We start from the raw sequence: 19,391 nt of genomic DNA on the forward strand, positions 1-19,391 counted from the left end.
AAAAAGGCTGTCTGCTTCATCCTTTCAAAATTTCCTCCATGACGTTGGAATCAAGGTCGCCGGCATCAGCAGGACTCCTCCTATCTTACTTTCCTCTCCTGAGAGGAAGTTTGCTTTCCTAGCTCCAATTAGAACTGAGAGAAGGATGCCAGTCGGTTCAGCTGGGGTGACATTCCCATCCCATGGACTGGCTAGGGAGCAAGGGTGGTTCACTGGAGAATCTGGTGGCTCCCCTTGCGAGCACGCTAGCAGTATGTAGGGTAGAGCAGTTCCCCCCAAACAGTGGCAGCCATTCTCAGGTGAGAGCATACGTTGTTCACAATGAAAATTACAGCTCTCGTTTGAAAGCTCCAGAGATACACCGCCTTCTGTGGGTTGGCCCTACCAGGCTTCCCCTTTCAAATTCTGGGTTCACAACAGTCTATTACTTAAGGATTCTTGCTTCCAGGGACCAGTTATTAAAATAGGATAACAGTTTCATCTGAATGAAAAAGGCAAACATAATCTTTAAGAGATCCGAACACTTTTACCATAACTTAACAAGGTTAGAACTGCCTGACGGACTGATGAATAAAATTTCCTCCATTTACCAACCGGAAACTCAGGCAGGATGTCTGCTCTGAGGTCTCAGTTGGTGAGGGACTGGACTGCTTCTAGGCTAGTACGTTAAACAGGAAAGACCAGTGTCTCAACAAGTAAGTGCAGCCCACGGACCGATGTTTGATTTTTGGCTTTATTTTATAAAAATACACAACTTGAATACATATGACACTCTCTATACAAGACATAAACAACTGTTGGATCTAACATTTTCAGTTATTTCGACAGAAAGCAAATATGTAAATTACCTCGTAAGAGCAAAGGGTTTCTTTAGAGACTCTGCATTCACAGTCAGAGGGGACGATTGCCCCGTGGGAAATCAACGCAGGGCACTAACCCACGCCGTCCAACCTGCCAACAAGTCATTTCACCAACAGAGCCTTTTTGGCACGGCTTAATATTGCACTGCTTGTTAGACACAATCTAACTTACCCACATCACAAATTTAAACTTTTTGTTTTTTCTAGAAATGTTTAATGGAAAAACCAATGTGCAAACATTACTGTCTTACAGTTGTGCTAAGTACCAAATATGAGAAGTGTGAACCTTTCTTCACTTTGCAAAACTTGCAAGGGAAGGTGGGTAGCTATATTTCGCAGCTAAACTCATTTTCCAAAGTTTTACAAAAGCATTGGCAGACTGAGAGTGAGCTAGATGGAGTGCAGCGGAGAAGGGAGTGACATTCCAGCGCCTACAGAAATTTTGAGAAGGGCACTGTCACTGTCACTGTCAGAGGCAATCTGCACACGGCTCCACCCTTTCTAACTTGGGACTAAAATACCCCCCCCCCCCCGGGTCACTGTTCTCTGGGGAGCAGCTACTGCGCTACTGATTCAGGGCTCCTGGGGGCTGCTTACGTACTCTGGCTTTCTTTCAGAAACTTAGCTGCCTTATCTATGGCTCTTTTAACTAACAGTGAACTAGGTACTGGCTTATTCATGGATATAAAGAAATTATTTACCAGTTGAGAATTCAATGCATGAGCACATACTAGGGTAAGTTTCCTGAGGTAAATGTAAGCCTTAAAGAATAGTGTGCAACCTATAGAATTACAGCAATTTATCCCGGGTAGCAGCACAATACTCTAGGCCTGGACTTTTAAGCTAACAGGCTAACAGAGCCAAGGACACATCTGTGTGAAGAAATGAAACGATGAGCTGGAGTAAAAAAAAGTGTTGACAGCTGAGAACATCAATTCAAAAGAAGCCACAAAGGGAAAAGGAGGGGGACACAGGAGGGTGTGTGTTAAAGTGCTTAGGTAGGATGGACAATTAGTTGGAAAGGCCTCAAGGGATTTCTAACAAGCTTTAAAACTGTTAATTCTTGGTGACTCAGACGTGGAGGTAATGGCTTTTCTTTAATAAGAGCTGTTCGAAACTTTTCATTCTTTTCTGAAAAACGAAATTCTCCATCAAGTTTTTTTAGCTGATGGAATGATTCTGCTACTTGTTACTCTCACCGATGTATTTTGAAATCCTAAATGAAGGATTAACAAGGCTGAAGGACTTTAATCAAGTTGAACTATAAAGTACACGTTTATACCAAGAATTTAAATTAATGCACAGAGGTCTACGAAGTTTTGAATGAAGTTTGTATCGAAAACCTTTGCATTGCAAATCATGCTTTATTATCCCTTAATATTCTACTCGAGGATTCTGGCACTCGGACCAATTCTAGGACCCTAAAGTTTAACTTTCTTCTCTTCTTTCTTTTACATAAATGAAGTCATCCACGGCCACCCTTCACATGAATAATGAAGGTATTGGGAACTGAGTTCCAAGACGTAAGAACCAAAATCAGGCTAAATTCCAACAAGTCACTCGTATAGGAATGGAAGCACAAGACCTCTCTGCTCACCTGCACAACGTAGTTGAATGAGGTGACCAGTCTGGTCTTCAGTAACAGTGATGAACCCGGCACAGGCTTTATACAGGGCCACATACTCTGAGCTGTCACGTCAATGTCGGCTGACACTACTATGCACAATCCCTTGTTTACATGACTCTACTTCTGTTGCAAGAATACATCTACATTTAATTACTTTAGGCATGATGAAGGCCTTAAGCAAAATTTAAATTCGCAAAAATTTTGGGTTGGAATTCTGTAGTCCCGGAAGCTATTTAAAATTAAAAGTCCAGAGCAAAATCCCCAGGAAATCATATATCGAACTCAATTTGTAAAAAAAGAAGCATTTTCAATATCACCAAGATGAAAAGTCATACTAGAAAACAATGCTCTGGTTTCCAGACAACAAGCTCAATGCAGCCCTAGTGCAGCCACACAAAGTGAAGCTGCTTTGGAGAGAAGAATCCAGAAGACTGCAAAGGGCCTGAGTTAAACCAAACTGGCTTTTCTTCTTAGGTAGAAGGTGAATGCTGTTTGGTGATCAATATGGGATAGTCGTTTAAAATTCACAGACAGTAAAATTTTATGTACCCTAACCTAAAGCCCCAATTAGTGCAGGGTGGTCACAGCTAACAGTATGAGTAACGTACCGAGATTGATGATAATATGGGTCAAACAGTGAGACTAGTTCGGTAAGCTCTGGAAGAATGGTCAGTCTCGATATACTTGATCTTCATCCATTCCTTGGATACTGAGGAGGAGACTATGGCGAGAGAATGTGTTTCTCTATGTGAAACTAGTTTTCATAATCTGTAGTTTAAAATTATCACTATTCAGAAATATGGAGCCAAAGCGAAAATCAGAGATTCTTTCCACTCAGGCCTTCAGATCTCTCCCTCCACCACCACCCCAAGGACCCATACTTGTCTCTGGTCAACCAGGACTTGCTGGGGAGGGCTGTAAGGTCAAGGCTCGTAAGGGAGGCTGGAGGAGGCAGTGGCCAAAAGCCAGGGATTCAAGAAGAGAAAAATGACAGATATGGTATATTAAAAATAAATAAATAAATAAGAGAAAGAGAAGAAGAAGAAGGGGAGCTAATGTAGACGAGGAAGTGAGGACGAGGCACGGCTCGTGGGAGACTACCCTGCCTTTCCTGCCTATCGGGGCAGACAATGCAGAAACAAGAAAAGGCATAAGCCTCATAGGGGGGGCTTCTCCGCCCCCGGGCATCAGACAAGCCCCAGCAGGGTGGGCTTGCCCTTTGGCCTTGCCTCTGGCCTTGCCCTTTGGGGATATGTGCACAAGCTCTAGTGTGACCTGCAAGCACTTCTGTTTGGGGTCAGATTCCTGATTCCTAGGTGCACGATACTCCCTACCACTACCAGTGCCCAAGTCCATGGCTAAAGAAAGGCCTCAGATCCGGGCCAAGCCCAGGAGCAGCCAGTGTAGCCAGAACTCGTGGCTGCCACGGCCCTTTCTCTCTCAGGACCAGCTCGTCCCTCCCCCTGGTGGCTGGAGAAGGGGACCAGACTGCAGGTGCTGAAAGGGCTGCTCAACTCAGAACTGTATCACCTCAACTCACAAACTTCCAAAGGGCTGTCAAGAGTTCATTAATTATAGATTGAACGATGGTTCAAATACCACCTAAGGAACTTGTAAAAGGAACGACTCGCTTGTGAGGTCCCACCAAACTTCGGGGGTTTTTGGTATTGTTTCCTTGTTTTTGTTGTTTCCTTCTCTGATGAATTAAAAAAAAAAAAAAAAAAAGAAAAGAAAAAGTGTAAGGGTTCTCCTATCCTCCTTCCTCCCTCCAGAAACCTCACGGACTTTCCTGAGTGAAGTGCATATGGGATGCTACAATTGCAGAGCTTACAAATGAAAGGGAAAAAATTCAGATTACCTGGAAATATGAAATGAACTACAGTGTACAAGGGGTGCTCGGTTCTCTTCACTGCTCTGAAAAATGTCTGCAAAATGGTAACAGGCACCTCGATTTCTAATTTACAAATGACAACACGGGTGAAAAAAGCAGTAGGATTTTGTGGAGAAAAAAAATCCATGTTGGTTATTTCCCTTCTAGGGAGAGTCAGTTTGTACGTGAGGCCCACACTTGTCTTTGTCTCTTACTTCCTATTTGATGTTTTTCAGGAGGGCTGTCCGGGCATTCACAACTGCTTTGAAGGCATCTTCACTACCAGGCGCCACGCACTTGTCAGGGTGAAGCAGCACAGCGAGTTTCCGATAGGCTTTGTTGACTTCATCCCTACAAGAGAGCAGCAGAGCTCTGTGTCAGCCACAGGCCAGCCCCCGCCCCCTGCAGCTGGGCTGTCAGGGGTTCCATAGTAACTCTTGCAGAAAGTATCTCCCAAATAATGACCACCTCTTCTCAAAAGGGGGACTAAAGGACTAGGAGACCAACAATATACAAATAAGTAATACGTTACATAAAAGTAGAAAAAGAAACACAGGGTGAAGTGAGTATGGAAACACCAAGAAAGCCCTTGGTAAAAGAAAGATCCGATGAAAAGGTCCGCAGTACCCAGCAGGCACTCACGATGAGGGTGTGGGGCGACTGGGGAAGGCCTCTGGAACAGGGTTCTGAAGGAAGGTGGGGAAAGACAGAGCAACTGGGAGAGAGCTGGCAAAGACTAGGAACAGCAGGGCCACGGCATGAAGTTCCATGAGGACACCGCTGGGAGGTAACAAAAACAAAGTTGGTCAGGAAGCAGGGGTCAGTAGGAGAAGGGCCTTGGAACTAAAACAACAAAAAAGTGAATCTGAATGAACAATGACATCAGTAGGTGTTTCGTGACAAAAGGGTGCTAAGAAAGCTGTTTTTTGAAGTTGGGAGACAGGTAGGAGGTTGTCACAATAACCCAAGCACAAGTCCCAAGAGTCTGGATCAAGGTGTTTGTGGAGACAAACAAGTGAAGACGAGAGATAACATTGAGTTGGCAGAAGCAGATGATGAGCTGGATGTACGGGTGGAGAAAATGTTAGAAAATGGGCTGAAATGAGTTCCAGGGTCACAGGAACTCAGGCTCAGGGAAGATGGTCACACCATTGACCAAGAAAGGGACGCTGCAGAGGGGTACCTGAGAGCTACAGTGAGAGAGAAGTGAGCATAATCCAGAGAGGAAAGGAGCAGCACAGAATGTGTCCACAAAGGCCAGGAAAGCTCTAGGAGGGCTCTTTAGGCTTCGGAGCTCTTCAAGAAGCAGGGACCGGCTGGGGAGGAGCCTGGAGACCACATGCCCCTCTCCCTGCTTTCAGCATCCTCTGGTGTCAGGCTCCAGACGCTTCTAAGTGCCCAGCGCCTCCTCTGGCCAGGTTTAGCTCTGTCCTTACCAGATGGTTTTATTTCCCACCTTCCTTGTGTAATTCAGGGCTCCAATTATCCTATAAGCCTGGATGTGGTACTTTCCCAAATGCCCTAGTTTTTCTCCTTCCTTTTTTATCAGAAGGATTTCTATTTGGCTCTCTGAATTAGAGATGGTCTTTGATTATCTTGCAGGTGATGGAAAATTTGTGTGTCTACCTGGAAAGACTGAGGCCACAGGGTCATCTTAACAGTTCAGGCTGGGGGCATGTATTGTAAGGCTTTTTTTGCTTTCTGCTCTCAGACGAGCCCGGAATTTTCTTGTTTTAAAACATGCACGGGGCTTTTTTACTTTTGATATTAGCTAACAAAAATCCTATTTTCCCTCTCCGAAGAAATCTGAATTGCCAGAATTCTTCTCCAAAATAAAAAATATATTAAATATTTTTAACAAAGTAACATATTAATTCTACTGAAAATGAAAATTTTCTTAAACTTCAAGAATAGTAAACACATCACTGAACAGACAATAAAACTCTTTATACCTTTAAAAACTGCTTATAGGTTCTCTGAAATGTGCTCACTGCCATATAAAATTTGTTTGATAGACCCGGAGAAACAAAGATAAGAAAAGTACATGTTTATATTGATTAACAGTATAGAACTTAAGGAGGTCCTATAAATTTCGGTAGATTCCAATTAACATAGTAAATAAGTAAGGAACCCAAATTTTATTTTTCCTTCCTGTTCTAAGTTAACTAACAAGTAAAGTTTCTTAATTTTAGAGCCAATATCCCTTGGAGGTGAAACGGAAGACTTTAGAAGGAGACTATGGAAATCCAAAAGGACATTTAAAAGGCACAATTAATTGAGCTATATACATGAGACCATCTGAATTGCTCAGGTGCTTAAAGCCTCCTCAGTAATGCCTGGCAAGTCATGGTGACCAGTTACTGTCTTCCTCTCCCCCGCCCCTCTTGCCTTCTAGACTCGAAGATATGCTATGAGACCAAAATGGAAAAGAGAAACTTACTGCTATTGGTGCCAAGAAGGCATTTCTTTGTGGGAATAAAGATGAAAAAGTAGAAAGGGAGAAGGATGGGGAGAAAAGTTATGGTATAAAATAAAAAGATCCGAGAACCCTTATAATTCCAATAAAAATTATAATATGTGCAGTAACAGAAGCGTTATATTGTTAAAAGTTAATATAACCATACTGAACAAGGATTTATTTTTACACAAGCAACAAAGAAAAGTGATTGTATTTCTCTTCCTCCCAAATATTTCTTTTGGCTAAAAATAAAACCATTTAACATAAATTCACACACAGATGAGGACCTAGCACTATTTTAAGTGCAGTAGAAAAGAGACAGAATCAGCCTAGGGTCCTTGAACATGCGTTTAGTCTCACGAATCCCAGTTTTCTCACCTATAAAATGAAATGTTTGGATAAGCTGCTAACGTGCTTTTCCTCTTCTAAAACTCTATGATTTTGTAAGGTATTTTTTTTTAAGGTTGCATTTGCTTGTAGGCTCTTTTTCAACACAGACAAAATGAGAGCGTGCTGTTTCAGAAAGTTTTTAGGCAATACACCACAAAGTTCCCTCATCAGGCAACCGTGCCCTCTATTTTGTTTCTTTGGTCCTCAGTTAATTCAGTGAAGAAGAGTTATAACATAATCTAACACATTTCTACAAACTTCATATTTCTAGCCAATTACAAGAGGATGTACCGGACCTGTAACATTGACAACTGATAGCACTCAGCGCTAATATCCTAGAGCACTGCTTACCTTGAGGCCCCAGGTTTGACTCCCAACATGTCCCAACTGTCCTTACTGTTTCGAATTCTGCGAATGGTGTCTGCTTGTTCTTTGGTGAAACTAGCGCTGCTATTGGTGATAGGACGTTTCCCGCCATTTTCACATAAATCAACTATGGATACGTAAAAGGTCTGCAAAAAGAAAGCATCCCAGAATAGAACTGACTTTGTGAAAACAGGAATTCCTTTTAAGCATAACTTAAAGAATTTTAATACATTCCAATAACTCTTAAAATTCACCATAAAGCAAATATAGTTTGGAAGATTTTTTTTCTTTCATCCTACTGTGCATGTTTATATGTGTGTGCGTGTGCTTGTGTATTTTTTTTAAGAACACAAAAGTATAAGGAATAAAATTGAAATGGCTCATAATCTTATTCTCAAATAACCATACTTGAAGTTACAAAGTAGTAGATGAGGGGCGCCTGAGTGGCTCAGTCGGTTGAGCGTCTGACTTCGGCTCAGGTCATGATCTCACAGTTTGGGAGTTCGAGCCCCGCGTCGGGCTCTGTGCTGACAGCTCGGAGCCTGGAGCCTGCTTCGGATTCTGTGTCTCCCTCTCTCTCTGCTCCTAACCCACTCGCATTCTGTCTCTGTCTCTCTCAAAAATAAACAGACAATAAAAAAACTTAAAAAACAAAAATCTTGGGGTGCCTGGGTGGCTCAGTCGGTTGAGCGTCTGACTTCGGCTCAGGTCATGATCTCACAGTTTGTGAGTTCGAGCCCCGCGTCGGGCTCTGTGCTGACAGCTCAGAGCCTGCAGCCTGCTTCGGATTCTGTGTCTCCCTCTCTCTACCCCTTCCCCGCTCTGTCTCTGTCTCTGTCTCTCAAAAAAGAATAAATGTTTAAAAAAAAAGTAGTAGATGAATACCGTTAGAAAAATTCAAATGGTAAATGAAAGTGTAAAATGAAAACTATGTCTCTCTGTCCCTCAAGTTCTTCTCCTTGAAGTAACCATTGTTAATATTTTTTCTGAGTATCTTTCCAGAAAAATTTTCTATCAGAATACCAGTACCTCCATCTACACACTAAACTTTTACATAAAAGAGAGCAGATTAAACATACTGCTTAGCTCCTTGCATTTTTTCACATAAAAATAGACCTTGGGCCCTTTCTCCAGCTGCCTCTAGACACTTTCTTCCTTTTTAATGACTGTTCAGTATTCCACTGTGTGACTATATCTTAATTTATTTAACCAACTCCCTATTTTCTTAGACAAGGCTATTGTCTCCAGGTTTTGCTACTGCACACAGTGTTTTAGTGAATACTTTGTGTGTGTGTGTGTGTGTATCTCCACACGTGTGTGTGAGTGTGTGTGTGTGTGTATCTCCACACACGTGTGGAGATACTGCTTTAAAACAAATTCCTAAAAGCAGAAGTACTAAATAACAGTGTACGGGCATTTTAATTTTTGATTTTGACAATTTTCATACGAAAAAACGGTGCCGTTTACACTCCCATCGCAGTGTCTGACAGTGTTATTTCTCTACACCCTTGTCACTATGGGGCATTATCATACAGCTTCCCTTCTGCCAAACCTACATGTGTCACACAGTTTTAATTTGCATTTCTTTAATTGTAAGTGAAGTGGAGTGTCTTTTCATATGCTTATTGCTTTTTCTGTAAATTGTTCAGATTCTTTGCCTATTTTTTTTGTTGTCTGAAGTGAAAACTATTTTTTGATCCTGCTCATATCTCATACTCTGTGCACTGTCACCATAGAGACTAAGCAATCTGAAAAAGAGAGAAAAAGGGAAGAAAAATAAACATAGCCTCAAGGACGGTGGGACAAAATCAAATGGTCTGATATACATGTAACTGGAGTCCCAGAAGGAAAAGAGTAGAAATAGAGCCAAAAAACTTTAAAAAAAATTTTTTTTTAGTCTTTATTTTTGAAAGGGAGAGAGAATATGAGCAGGGGAGGAGCAGAGAGAGAAGGAGACACAGAATTCGAAGCAGGCTCCAGACACTGAGCTGTCAGCACAGAGCCCCACACGGGGCTCAAACTCACAAACCGCGAGATCATGACCCGAGCCAAAATCTGATGCCCAACCGACTGAGCCACCCAGACACCCTGAGCCAAAAAACTTTTGAACAAATAGTGGTGAAAAACACCTGCCTAGCAATCTGAGAAACTCAAGAAAAACCACGCAGGGCAAATATAAAGAGAACCACACCCAGGCACATGGTCCACATGCTAAAAGCCAAAGATGAACTCTTGAAAGTGGCTGGATGGGGAAAAAAACACAACACATTATGTACAAAAGAATAAGAGTAAAAATGGGTGCTAACGTCTCATGAGATTCAACACAGGCCAGGAGAGAATGGACCATCGCCTTTGAAGTGCTGAAAGAAATTTAATTTTCAACAGTCATTATTTATAGTCCTTGAAGAAGTCACTTTACTACTCTTAGATACTATAACATCGGAAATGAGAACAATACCCATCGTACAGTAAGAGTCTCAAATGAGATGAAACATGTAAACTTCGCCAGAATTATAAAATACTATTCAAATGATTAAGCATCGTTACTGCACATGAGTGAATAGGTACAAACTCACACAGGACCATGTACTAAATGGGATACAGTGTGTGGCAAGTCAACATCAACCTTATTTGGTCTTGAAATAGAAGCTACTGATGCCCAATTTAGCCTGTCAGCCAAGCATGAAACTTGTCTTCTAGTAGGGGCGGTGACATCTTATGAGAAAGAAATTCAGCATAAAAGATTAAATAAAATCCCACTCAATAATTAAGAACAACTCGTTACAGTATAGCTACACTCTTTGAAATGTTAAAAATTCCCAAAATATCAGATATATTCATAAGAAAAAATGCATAATTCATGCCACCACTTACCTCCAAATGTATCTGTAATTAAGAGTTGACTTTACAATTTATTATTTTAAAAAGCCTCATTCCCTTAAAATGATTCAAGATTAGTAATTTTTTTAAAAATGACCATTCATTCAGGTTGCAATATGAGTACATCCTTCCATCGCCTACTTGGTGGGTAAGACCTTATTTTTATGTGTGACTGGCTGGACTCTGCAATGACAGTCCCCTATTCTCTAGCTGCACCATACATATTCACTCTGGCAAGGCAATTTTGCCAAAGTAATGCTTCCACATAACTATGCGTGCAAATGTAACACCATTAACCAAAGGCAGTTTTAAAGAAAATCTTTGTTCTACTGTCGGTATATAATAACTGTCGTTAAACTTGATGATCATCAGAATCACCTAGAAAGGTTTTTCAAAATATAGATTCCTGAGCTCCATCACAGCACTAAGCTTCTGGTGGGTCTAGAGCCCAGAAATCTGTATTTTGAAGAATTTCCCATAGTAACTCTGACAATCACCCAGGTCTGTAGTCAGCAGGCAGACATCACACACACACACACACACACACACACACACACACACACACACACTCTCTCTCTCTCTCTCTCTCCCCCTCTTTCTCTCTCTCAATCTTTTTCTCACCAGCTTCTGAAAGACCAAGCTTATTCTAATGACAAATTCCTATTACATTTTTGTTTCTCATAATTTAAACTAAAATTGGGCATGGTCAGCCTTGATACAAACAAAACAATGCTAGTTTACCTGGAACATTTCATTGATTCCTTCTCCGGTTTGTGCTGAAGTTTCAAAGTACAAGAACCCTTTGCTTTCGGCCCAGAGACGCCCTTCGCTTTCATCTACACAGCGGTGCTTGGTACAGTCAATCTGAAATAGGAAGTTGGAGGACACAGAGAAGACCCCAAACCTGACCCACTAAAACAGGCCCAGTGAGGTCTTCATCAATTCTTTCTTGAAGCAAAAACCACTCCCAAAGGAACCCCCAGCACTAGTATATGCAATTATACGGACCACAAGGGACAAAAAAAATTGCTAATATTGAACACAGACTGATATTCTGTGGCAAAATGGCAAGTGCCTGTCCCACACTTCCCCCTATATCCTTTGAGAAAACTCTTCCTACTCAGAGGGTCTACCTATCCTGCTCAGTCACCAATACCCTTCCCCAAGTATGGCACCAGAAGAAAATGGATAAATATCCTGGTACACCAGAGTTTGTGGTTTTATTCTTTATGTCTTAGGGACATAGGTTTTGAAAAGATGTTGATTCCTATATCATAGAATAAGGACTTCTTTTCATTTCTTCCCCCAAACTCAGAGCTGCACTCCTCCCATAATGAATTCAGAAGGTTGAGCAAACATTTCCAAAACAGTTACCTTGTTGGCACACACTGCAAATACAATATTTTCCATGTTTCCATGAGGTCCAAGGTCTTGTTTCATCTCTGCCAGCCAAGCATCAAGGGCATCAAAGGAGTCCTTCTGCCCAACATCATAGACCAGTATTACACCCTGTGTATCCTTGTAAAACTCATTACGAACCTTCACATAAAAGAACAGGTGCACAAATTGTAGGTTTTGTGATTTTATAAGAATATATCTCACAGTCATGAATGTAACAAAGTGTGTTCTTTGGTGTAGTCATAGTATTTGCTATTATATCTCAATATCTACTGGTCTTTAAGGGACTTTTTAGAAAATCAAAATAACATGATAAAAAAAACAGCCTAGTACAAGCCTAGTTTTCATCTTGTGATGAAAAAAACAGCCTCCTGCCCCACCCTCCTCACCTTGAGTTCCATCCCCTGGAGGCAATCTTTTCTATTTTCTTTTATTTATTTAAAAAAAATTTTTATGTTTATTTTATTTTGAGGTGGGAGGGGCAGAGAGAGACAGAGACACAGAATCTGAAGCAGGCTCCAGGCTCTGAGCTGTCAGCACAGAGTCCGACATGGGGCTCAGTCTCACAAACCACAAGATCATGACCTGAGCCAAAGTTGGACGCTTAACCGACTGAGCCACCCCAAGGCAAATTTTTTTAATGTTTATTTATTTTTGAGAGACAGAGAGAGACAAAGCATGAGCACGGGAGGGGCAGAGAGAGAGGGAGACACAGAATCCAAAGCAGGCTCCAGGCTCCAAGTTGTCAGCACAGAGCTGGACATGGGGCTCAAACCCACAGACCGTGAGTTCATGACCTGAGCCGAAGTTGGACGTTTAACTGACTGAGCCACCCAGGCGCCCTGAGGCAATCAATCCTTAATTCTTGTTAGTAGACCTTAAAATAACACAAATTCCATAGAGTGAAGCTCTTCTTAGGAAGAACCAGAAAGTGAGTGAACAATGAAGAACTTAAGGCAAAAATGACATAAGCGTCAGCAATAGGCACAGACCTCTCTATATCACATCCCAAAGCTGGCTCCCCCAGAACATCAGGCAGAGCTTCCCCATGACTCTTGGGTCTGCACACCAACTTTAGAACTCTGAACTCAGAGCCTCAGTGTGATGTAATGGGAAAGAGCACAGGCTCTGGAGTCAGATCTGGGTTCACACTTACTTACTAGTTGTGTGATCTTGGGCAAGTCACTTAACCTCTCTGCATCTCAGTTTCCTCATCTGTAAAATGGGGACAATACCACTTACTTCACAGGGTTATTATGAGGATTAAATGAGATACTGAAGGCAAATCACCTAAATGGTGCCTGGAAAACAGTGTGTATAAGCACCTTCCTCCTTCCTTCCTCACATTCATTCTGATTGTCCTCCTTTGATATTTTTTATTAGAAACGGTGTCTCGCTTCTGGGGCATGTACGTAAGTCTAGGAAGAGGCAGCACGAAGTACAGGACACACTGACGTGGCAGAGGCAATGACAGATGGGGTGGGTGAGGAACGACACTGACAGATTGGGGGTTTCAGCCAAAATTCCAGTAAGAACCTTGACAGAGGCCACGCATTACCCACCTTCTCATGGAATTCCAGTATATACGCACTCACGCTGGATATGCGGTAAGAAATGAAGACATCTTACACGCATCAGGCATGAAGTTTAGGTTTCTGAGTATAGATAGACACCTGAACCAAGACTGCCTATGCCTACTAATTTGCAGAAACAGAAGAAGCTATCCTCTACAATTAAGACCAACAAAACCATAAAGAATGTAAAGTGATGAACGGCAAGAGTCTTCTCCCCAGTCCTCATGGTCCTCAGCCCGCCCGCAGTAGTGAAAACGGGCCTCTCCCTTCTTTCCTGAAACTCATGTTGCCTTGGCTCCCAAACACCACCTTCTCCAGGTTCTTAACTGGTCTTTTACCAACTCCTCCTCTCTCCATTGCTCCCGCTCCAGCCTGCCACCATCCTTCCCCAAATCCTGTCCCGGGCCCTCACACTTTCTTCTTCCATCCTTCCTCCCAACTCAGCAACACCAGCCACCTGCACAGTTTCAACTGTGAGATCCTGCAAGGTGAGCCTTTTCATCTGTTCTCGCAGACCTGCATTTCCAATTAGCTCTAGACTCTTCCTGCTGAATGTCCTGCCAGAATCTCAAATTCAATGTGTACAACAGAAAAGCCTCCATCTTACTCCTTCCCAATCTCTTCCTTCCCTTGAACTTCTAGTCATAATAGGGGCACACCATTCTCTGAGTCACGTGGATTGAAAGCCTAGCGTTAACCTTTGCTGCTTTCCTCTGCCTTTTTGCACATCAGGGACAAACAATCCTGTAGAAGCTTCCTCTGCCATATTTCCTGCACCTGTCACTTCCTTTCCATTTCCACTTGCCAACATTACACTATCTCTTGACTACCAGTCCAAGAATTTTCTAAGTAATCTCCCCAGCAACATTATACATACTGTGTATTTATCTTTTGAGAGCCCTGGTTCAAAAATTCTTTAGTGTTTCCCTACTGCCAACCTCCTAAAGTTCAAATTCTTTTCATTGACGTTAAAAGTTTCTGATCAGTCCTCCACCAACTTTCCAGTCCTACCCTCCTCCTACCCACTGCACTTCAAACTGGATAATCTCTCTTTCCCCAAACCTAATTCCACCTGGAAACAGACACCTCTTTACCTTCAATCTTTCAAGTTTAGCTATAACACCGTATCTTTCATGTAGTTTTTCTCTGCCCCGTGCCTCATCATCTAACCTCCTACCCCTGCCAAACAGAATCTAACTTCTTCATCCCTGAAACACCACAGGCTCTGTGCTTCCAGTAGCACTCGTTATCACTTCCTGTCTAGTTTTATAGTTGGTAGCATATACAGCTGCCTTCCCCACTAGACTGTAAGAATGTGAAGGCATGCATCCTGATACGTCCATCTTTGTGTCGCCAACAGGGCCTAGCAGGTGAAAGTATTTGAGACATTTTAAATCAAGAATAGCTGAATGTCAGGGGGCGCCTCGGTGGCTCAGTCGGTTGAGTGTCCAACTTCAGCTCAGGTCATGATCTCGCAGTTCGTGAGTTCAAGCCCCGCGTCGGGCTCTGCACTGACAGCTCAGAGCCTAGAGCCTGCTTCAGATTCTGTGTGTCTCCCTCTCTCTGCCCCTTCCCCGCTCATGCTCTGTCTCTCTGTCTCTCAAAAATGAATAAACATTAAAAAAAATAAAAAAGAATAGCTGAACGTCAGGAATGAAAGTAGAGGCCAAAGGGGAAAGGAACGAATTCCAAGATGCAAATGATGTTATCCAGAGGGAGATTTGCGTGTAAACAGAGACTTAGGCAAGCCCCACGGATTTCTCTTTCAACTGACTCAAGTTCAAGTCTGGGCTCAGCAGCTAGTTACCTCTGTAATCTTAAGTAAGTGGCTTTATGACCTCAAGCTTTCGCTTCCTCATCTGTAAAAACAAAAAGGTCAAAGTCGATGCCTCAATGGTCCCCTACAGTTCTATTATTCTCATCTCCCAAAACAGCTTTCTAATATTAGTCCTGGAAGTCTTGCTGCATCCAAAGTTTAATTAAATAGGATGCTAAGGGAATCGGGATTATTTCTTAAAGCAAAGATGGCAAACTTTCCAGCTTATAGGTCAGAGAAAGCTGCTAGTTTAATATCACTCGGGCCTCAAGAGGTTTCTATAGACCATGTAACTCCTACCAACAAGCCCCAGAATATAGTTGTGTACATCAGTGGAAGCAGGACTGCTGGTAAGATACAGGCCCGCCATTCCCTCACAATCCTCTCTGACATTTCCTTGGAGAGTGCTGTCTCACACTCTAAGCGACTGTCCTTTGTCAGCAGACCCTTTGGGTAAACCTGTCTGGAGGACAGATGACAACAGAAGCTTCAATGGAGGACAGGCCTCAAGGACTAGGGGAAGTCAGGGATCATGAGAATGGCTATGGGTGCTTCAAAACCAGGTGTGTGCTGAGCAAAAGTATACTTTGGGCAGCTTGGGACTTAGGAAGAAGACGGCTTCGGTCTTGTCAAAAAGGAGGGTTTGAGCTGCAGCCAGCCAACTATTTGACAAAAAAGGAGAAATCAAAGCTATTCAGAGAAAAGGTACTTCAGAAGTGGTGATTTCAAGGAGCTTCTATTAATTATGCTTCTATCTTTTTTAAGCTGCTGAAAAAAAGCTATTATAATTTCAGGTTGCATTGACTGAAGTCTGGTGTCTAATGGTAGGAAGTAAAGGAACACTCCGTGTTTTTCATTAGACAATCTGGAATGTTATGTTCGGTCCCCAGCTCCCTATCAACTAACTAGAAATTACCCACAAAGGATGCTGATAGGCCCAGCTGGGGCAGGACTAGAAAATATTTTACCTGAAAAAGACCAGATTAACAAATATTAGAAAGCACAGACTCAGTATGTTGCTCCAAAAACAAGGCCAGAATTAATACTGAACGTCAAAGGAAGGCAGCCTTCATAAGGGAGCCGTTAATCTAGAGTTTTTAACTCTATAAAGGATGAACTTGTGAAGCAGTGCGACCCCATCATTAGAGACATTCATTCTCCAAACTATTCAGTCTGTACCACTCAAAACTATCCCGTGTACCATCCCTGGATTCCCACCAATCTACGTAATCCTTACTTATCCATCAATGCTCAATATAAACATTGTTTCCTTCAACAAGACTTCCTGTCCTCCCAGATAAGCTAGGGCTGGATATTAAATGCTCCTAAGCAATTGGTCATTTGTGCAACATGTTGTGCTCTGACATATTTATGTTCCATGTGGACAGGGGCTATGTATTACCAGTGGCCAACACAGAAACTGGCATATTGGTATGAGGTGAATGAATGATGGCCATTGATCAGGAATGCTACAGAAAGAAATCCTACAATGGGCAGAAAGAAGCTGGACCACATTAATTCTCAGACATTTTCTAACTCTCCATTTTTATGACTTTGAAGAAATCTAAGATTTATTCTAGCATTTCCAGTAATTAGAATCTGTGTCAAGTTTGTGGTAATCTAGAACTTCTGTTCTTTTTTCACTGACAGTACTCTATACTTGTAAAGTATAAGCCTCCACATTTAAAAAGATTTCATTTTAGGGGCACCTGGGTGGCTCAGTCGGTTGAGCATCTGATTCTTGGTTTTGGCTCAGGTCATGATCTCATAGTTCGTGGGTTCGAGCCCCGTGTTGGGCTCTCTACTGTCAGCATGGAGCCTGCTTTGTTTGGATCCTCTGCCCCCCTCTCTCTCTGGCCCTCTCCTGCTTGCTCTCTCTCTCTCTCTCTCTCTCTCTCAAAACTAAATAAACATTAAAAAAATAATTCATTTTACCTATATATTTGGGTATATTCACAAGATGGAAGATTTTACAGGCATTACATTATTATTTTTTTTTCCAGGAAGATAGAGTAGATATACTTTTCCCTATTCTTCCTGCTAAGTACAGGTAAAAAACCCCGAGTGTTATATATAAAACCTATATAAGAAGACATTGGAAGGTAGAGAGAAGAAAGCAGATAAGCTAGGGACCTCGAGGCCCAATGAATGACACAGTGGTAAGTTTCCCGGATTTTCTTTTGCCTCATATATCTAAGATATGTAACTGAAGAAGTACAACTTAGAAATGTCAATGGGTACAGACAAATAAAAGCCCAACAAAAGCCTGTTCTCTGTAGCCAAAGGGGCAGATTTCTCATCAGAATCCATGGAGGCCAAAGGAAAGAAGTACACTATTTTTCAAGTGCTGAAAAAAAAAAAAAAAAAAAAGAAATATCAACGCAGAACCCTATAACAAGAAAAAATATTCTTCAGGCACAAATGGGAAATTGAGACAATCTCAATCAAAGAAAACTAGGAGAGAATCTGTTGTCAGTAGACTTATGCTAAGAGAATGGCTAAAGGAAGTTCTTTAAATAGAAAGGAAATGATGAAGAAGGAGTATGGAATACAGCGAAGGGTGAAAGATCAGAGTAAACAAAAATATGAGTGAATATAACAGGCTTTCTTTCCTTCTTGAGTTTTCTAAATTATGTGTGACAGTTAAGCAAAGATTAAACACTGTCTCATGCAGTTCTAAAGGTATAGAGAGAAAATTTTAAGACAATCATAAATGGGGGAAGATAAAGAGATGCAAAGGGAGGAAAAGTTTCTACAATTCCACTCAAACTGTTAAAATGATGATATCAGAAGACTGTGATAATTTAAATAGTGTTATAACTAGACCACCCACTAATGCGGCCATTCAGAGAGATTTATTCAAAAACACTATGGAGGAGTTTGAGAAGATGGCGGCGTAGGAGGACGCTGGGCTCACCTCGTCCTGCTGATCACTTAGATTCCACCCACACCTGCCTAAATCACCCAGAAAACCGCCAGAAGACTAGCAAAACAGACTCTCCGCAGCCAAGCATAAACAAGAGGCCCATGGAAGAGGGTAGGAAGGGCGGAGAGGCGGTACGCACTACACGGACGTGGCGGGAGGGAGCCGGGGCGGTGGAGGGGCAGCCCACCCGGCAGGGCAGAGCCCCCGAGTCTGGCTTGCAAAAGCGGAGGGGCCGGACTGCGTGAGTTCTGACAGCCAGCGGGACTTAACACCTGGAATGTTAAAAGTCAACAGCTCTGCTCGGAGAGCGGGAGGGCGAGAGGACACCAGGAGGGAGAGGTGTTGAGCCCTGGAAGACAGAGCTCAGCTCAGCGGGGAACAAAGGCGCTGGCCAGCACCATTTCCCTCTCCCATCCCCCAGCCGAAACCCCAAAGTGAACAGTTCCCGTCATCAAACTTGCTTGCACCGTGCAAACACCCAACACTGTGCTTCTGTGGATCCATCCCTCTGACAGGTGAGCCTCCCTCCTGGTGCTGCAGGGCCCCTCCCGCAGGGGACCACCAATGGCAAAGCGATCTGAGCCTGCCCCTCCTGCCCCTGTGCACCTTGCGGATCCACCCCGGCTAATACGCCAGATCCCATCAAAGCAGCACCACAAGCCTGGCAGTGTGCAATGGTCCGCACCATTCCACAGTGAATCCTGCCCCTGGGAGAGGGGAAGACAAGGTACACACCAGTCTGACTGTGGCCCCAGCAGTGGGTTGGGGACAGACATCAGGTCCGACCGCGGCCCCACCCACCAATACAAGTTACTCCAGACAGCACAGGGGAAGTGCCCTGCAGTTCCACATCACCCCAGGGACTATCCAAAATGACAAAACGTAAGAATTCTCCTCAAAAGAAACTCCAGGAAGTAGAGAGAGCTAACGAATTTATCAAAAACGATTTAAGCAATATAACGGAACATGAATTTAGAATGATAGTCATAAAATTAATTGCTGGGTTTGAAAAAAGTATAGAGGACAGCAGAGAATCTATTGCTACAGAGATCAGGGGACTAAGAAATAGTCATGAGGAGCTAAAAAAAGCTATAAATGAGGTGCAAAATAAAATGGAGGCGACCACAGCTTGGATTGAAGAGGCAGAGGAGAGAATAGGTGAATTAGAAGATAAAATTATGGAAAAAGAGGAAGCTGAGAAAAAAAGAGATAAAAAAATCCGGGAC

At 42.6% G+C, this 19,391-nt stretch overlaps 1 protein-coding gene across 4 annotated transcripts in view; it reads right to left on the bottom strand.

Moving 5' to 3' along the window:
• Positions 1 to 715: 715 nt before the first annotated feature.
• Positions 716 to 19,391, bottom strand: part of DNAJC27 (DnaJ heat shock protein family (Hsp40) member C27) — a 34,263-nt gene continuing 15,587 nt past the window's right edge. For 2 of the 4 annotated variants that reach the window (XM_058682705.1, XM_058682704.1), the window contains exons 4-7: positions 11,826 to 11,990; positions 11,193 to 11,315; positions 7,557 to 7,717; positions 716 to 4,708 (exon numbers count right to left, since the gene is read on the bottom strand). In XM_058682705.1, coding sequence (XP_058538688.1) covers positions 4,576 to 4,708; positions 7,557 to 7,717; positions 11,193 to 11,315; positions 11,826 to 11,990 — 582 coding nt within the window. In that variant the 3' untranslated portion in view covers positions 716 to 4,575. Of the gene's footprint in view, positions 4,709 to 7,556; positions 7,718 to 8,243; positions 10,287 to 11,192; positions 11,316 to 11,825; positions 11,991 to 19,391 lie in introns of those variants that run through there. The other 2 variants (XM_058682707.1, XM_058682706.1) reach the window with 2 other exon arrangements.

This window comes from Neofelis nebulosa, chromosome 9 (assembly GCF_028018385.1).
Source record: "Neofelis nebulosa isolate mNeoNeb1 chromosome 9, mNeoNeb1.pri, whole genome shotgun sequence".
NCBI lineage: Eukaryota > Metazoa > Chordata > Mammalia > Carnivora > Felidae > Neofelis > Neofelis nebulosa.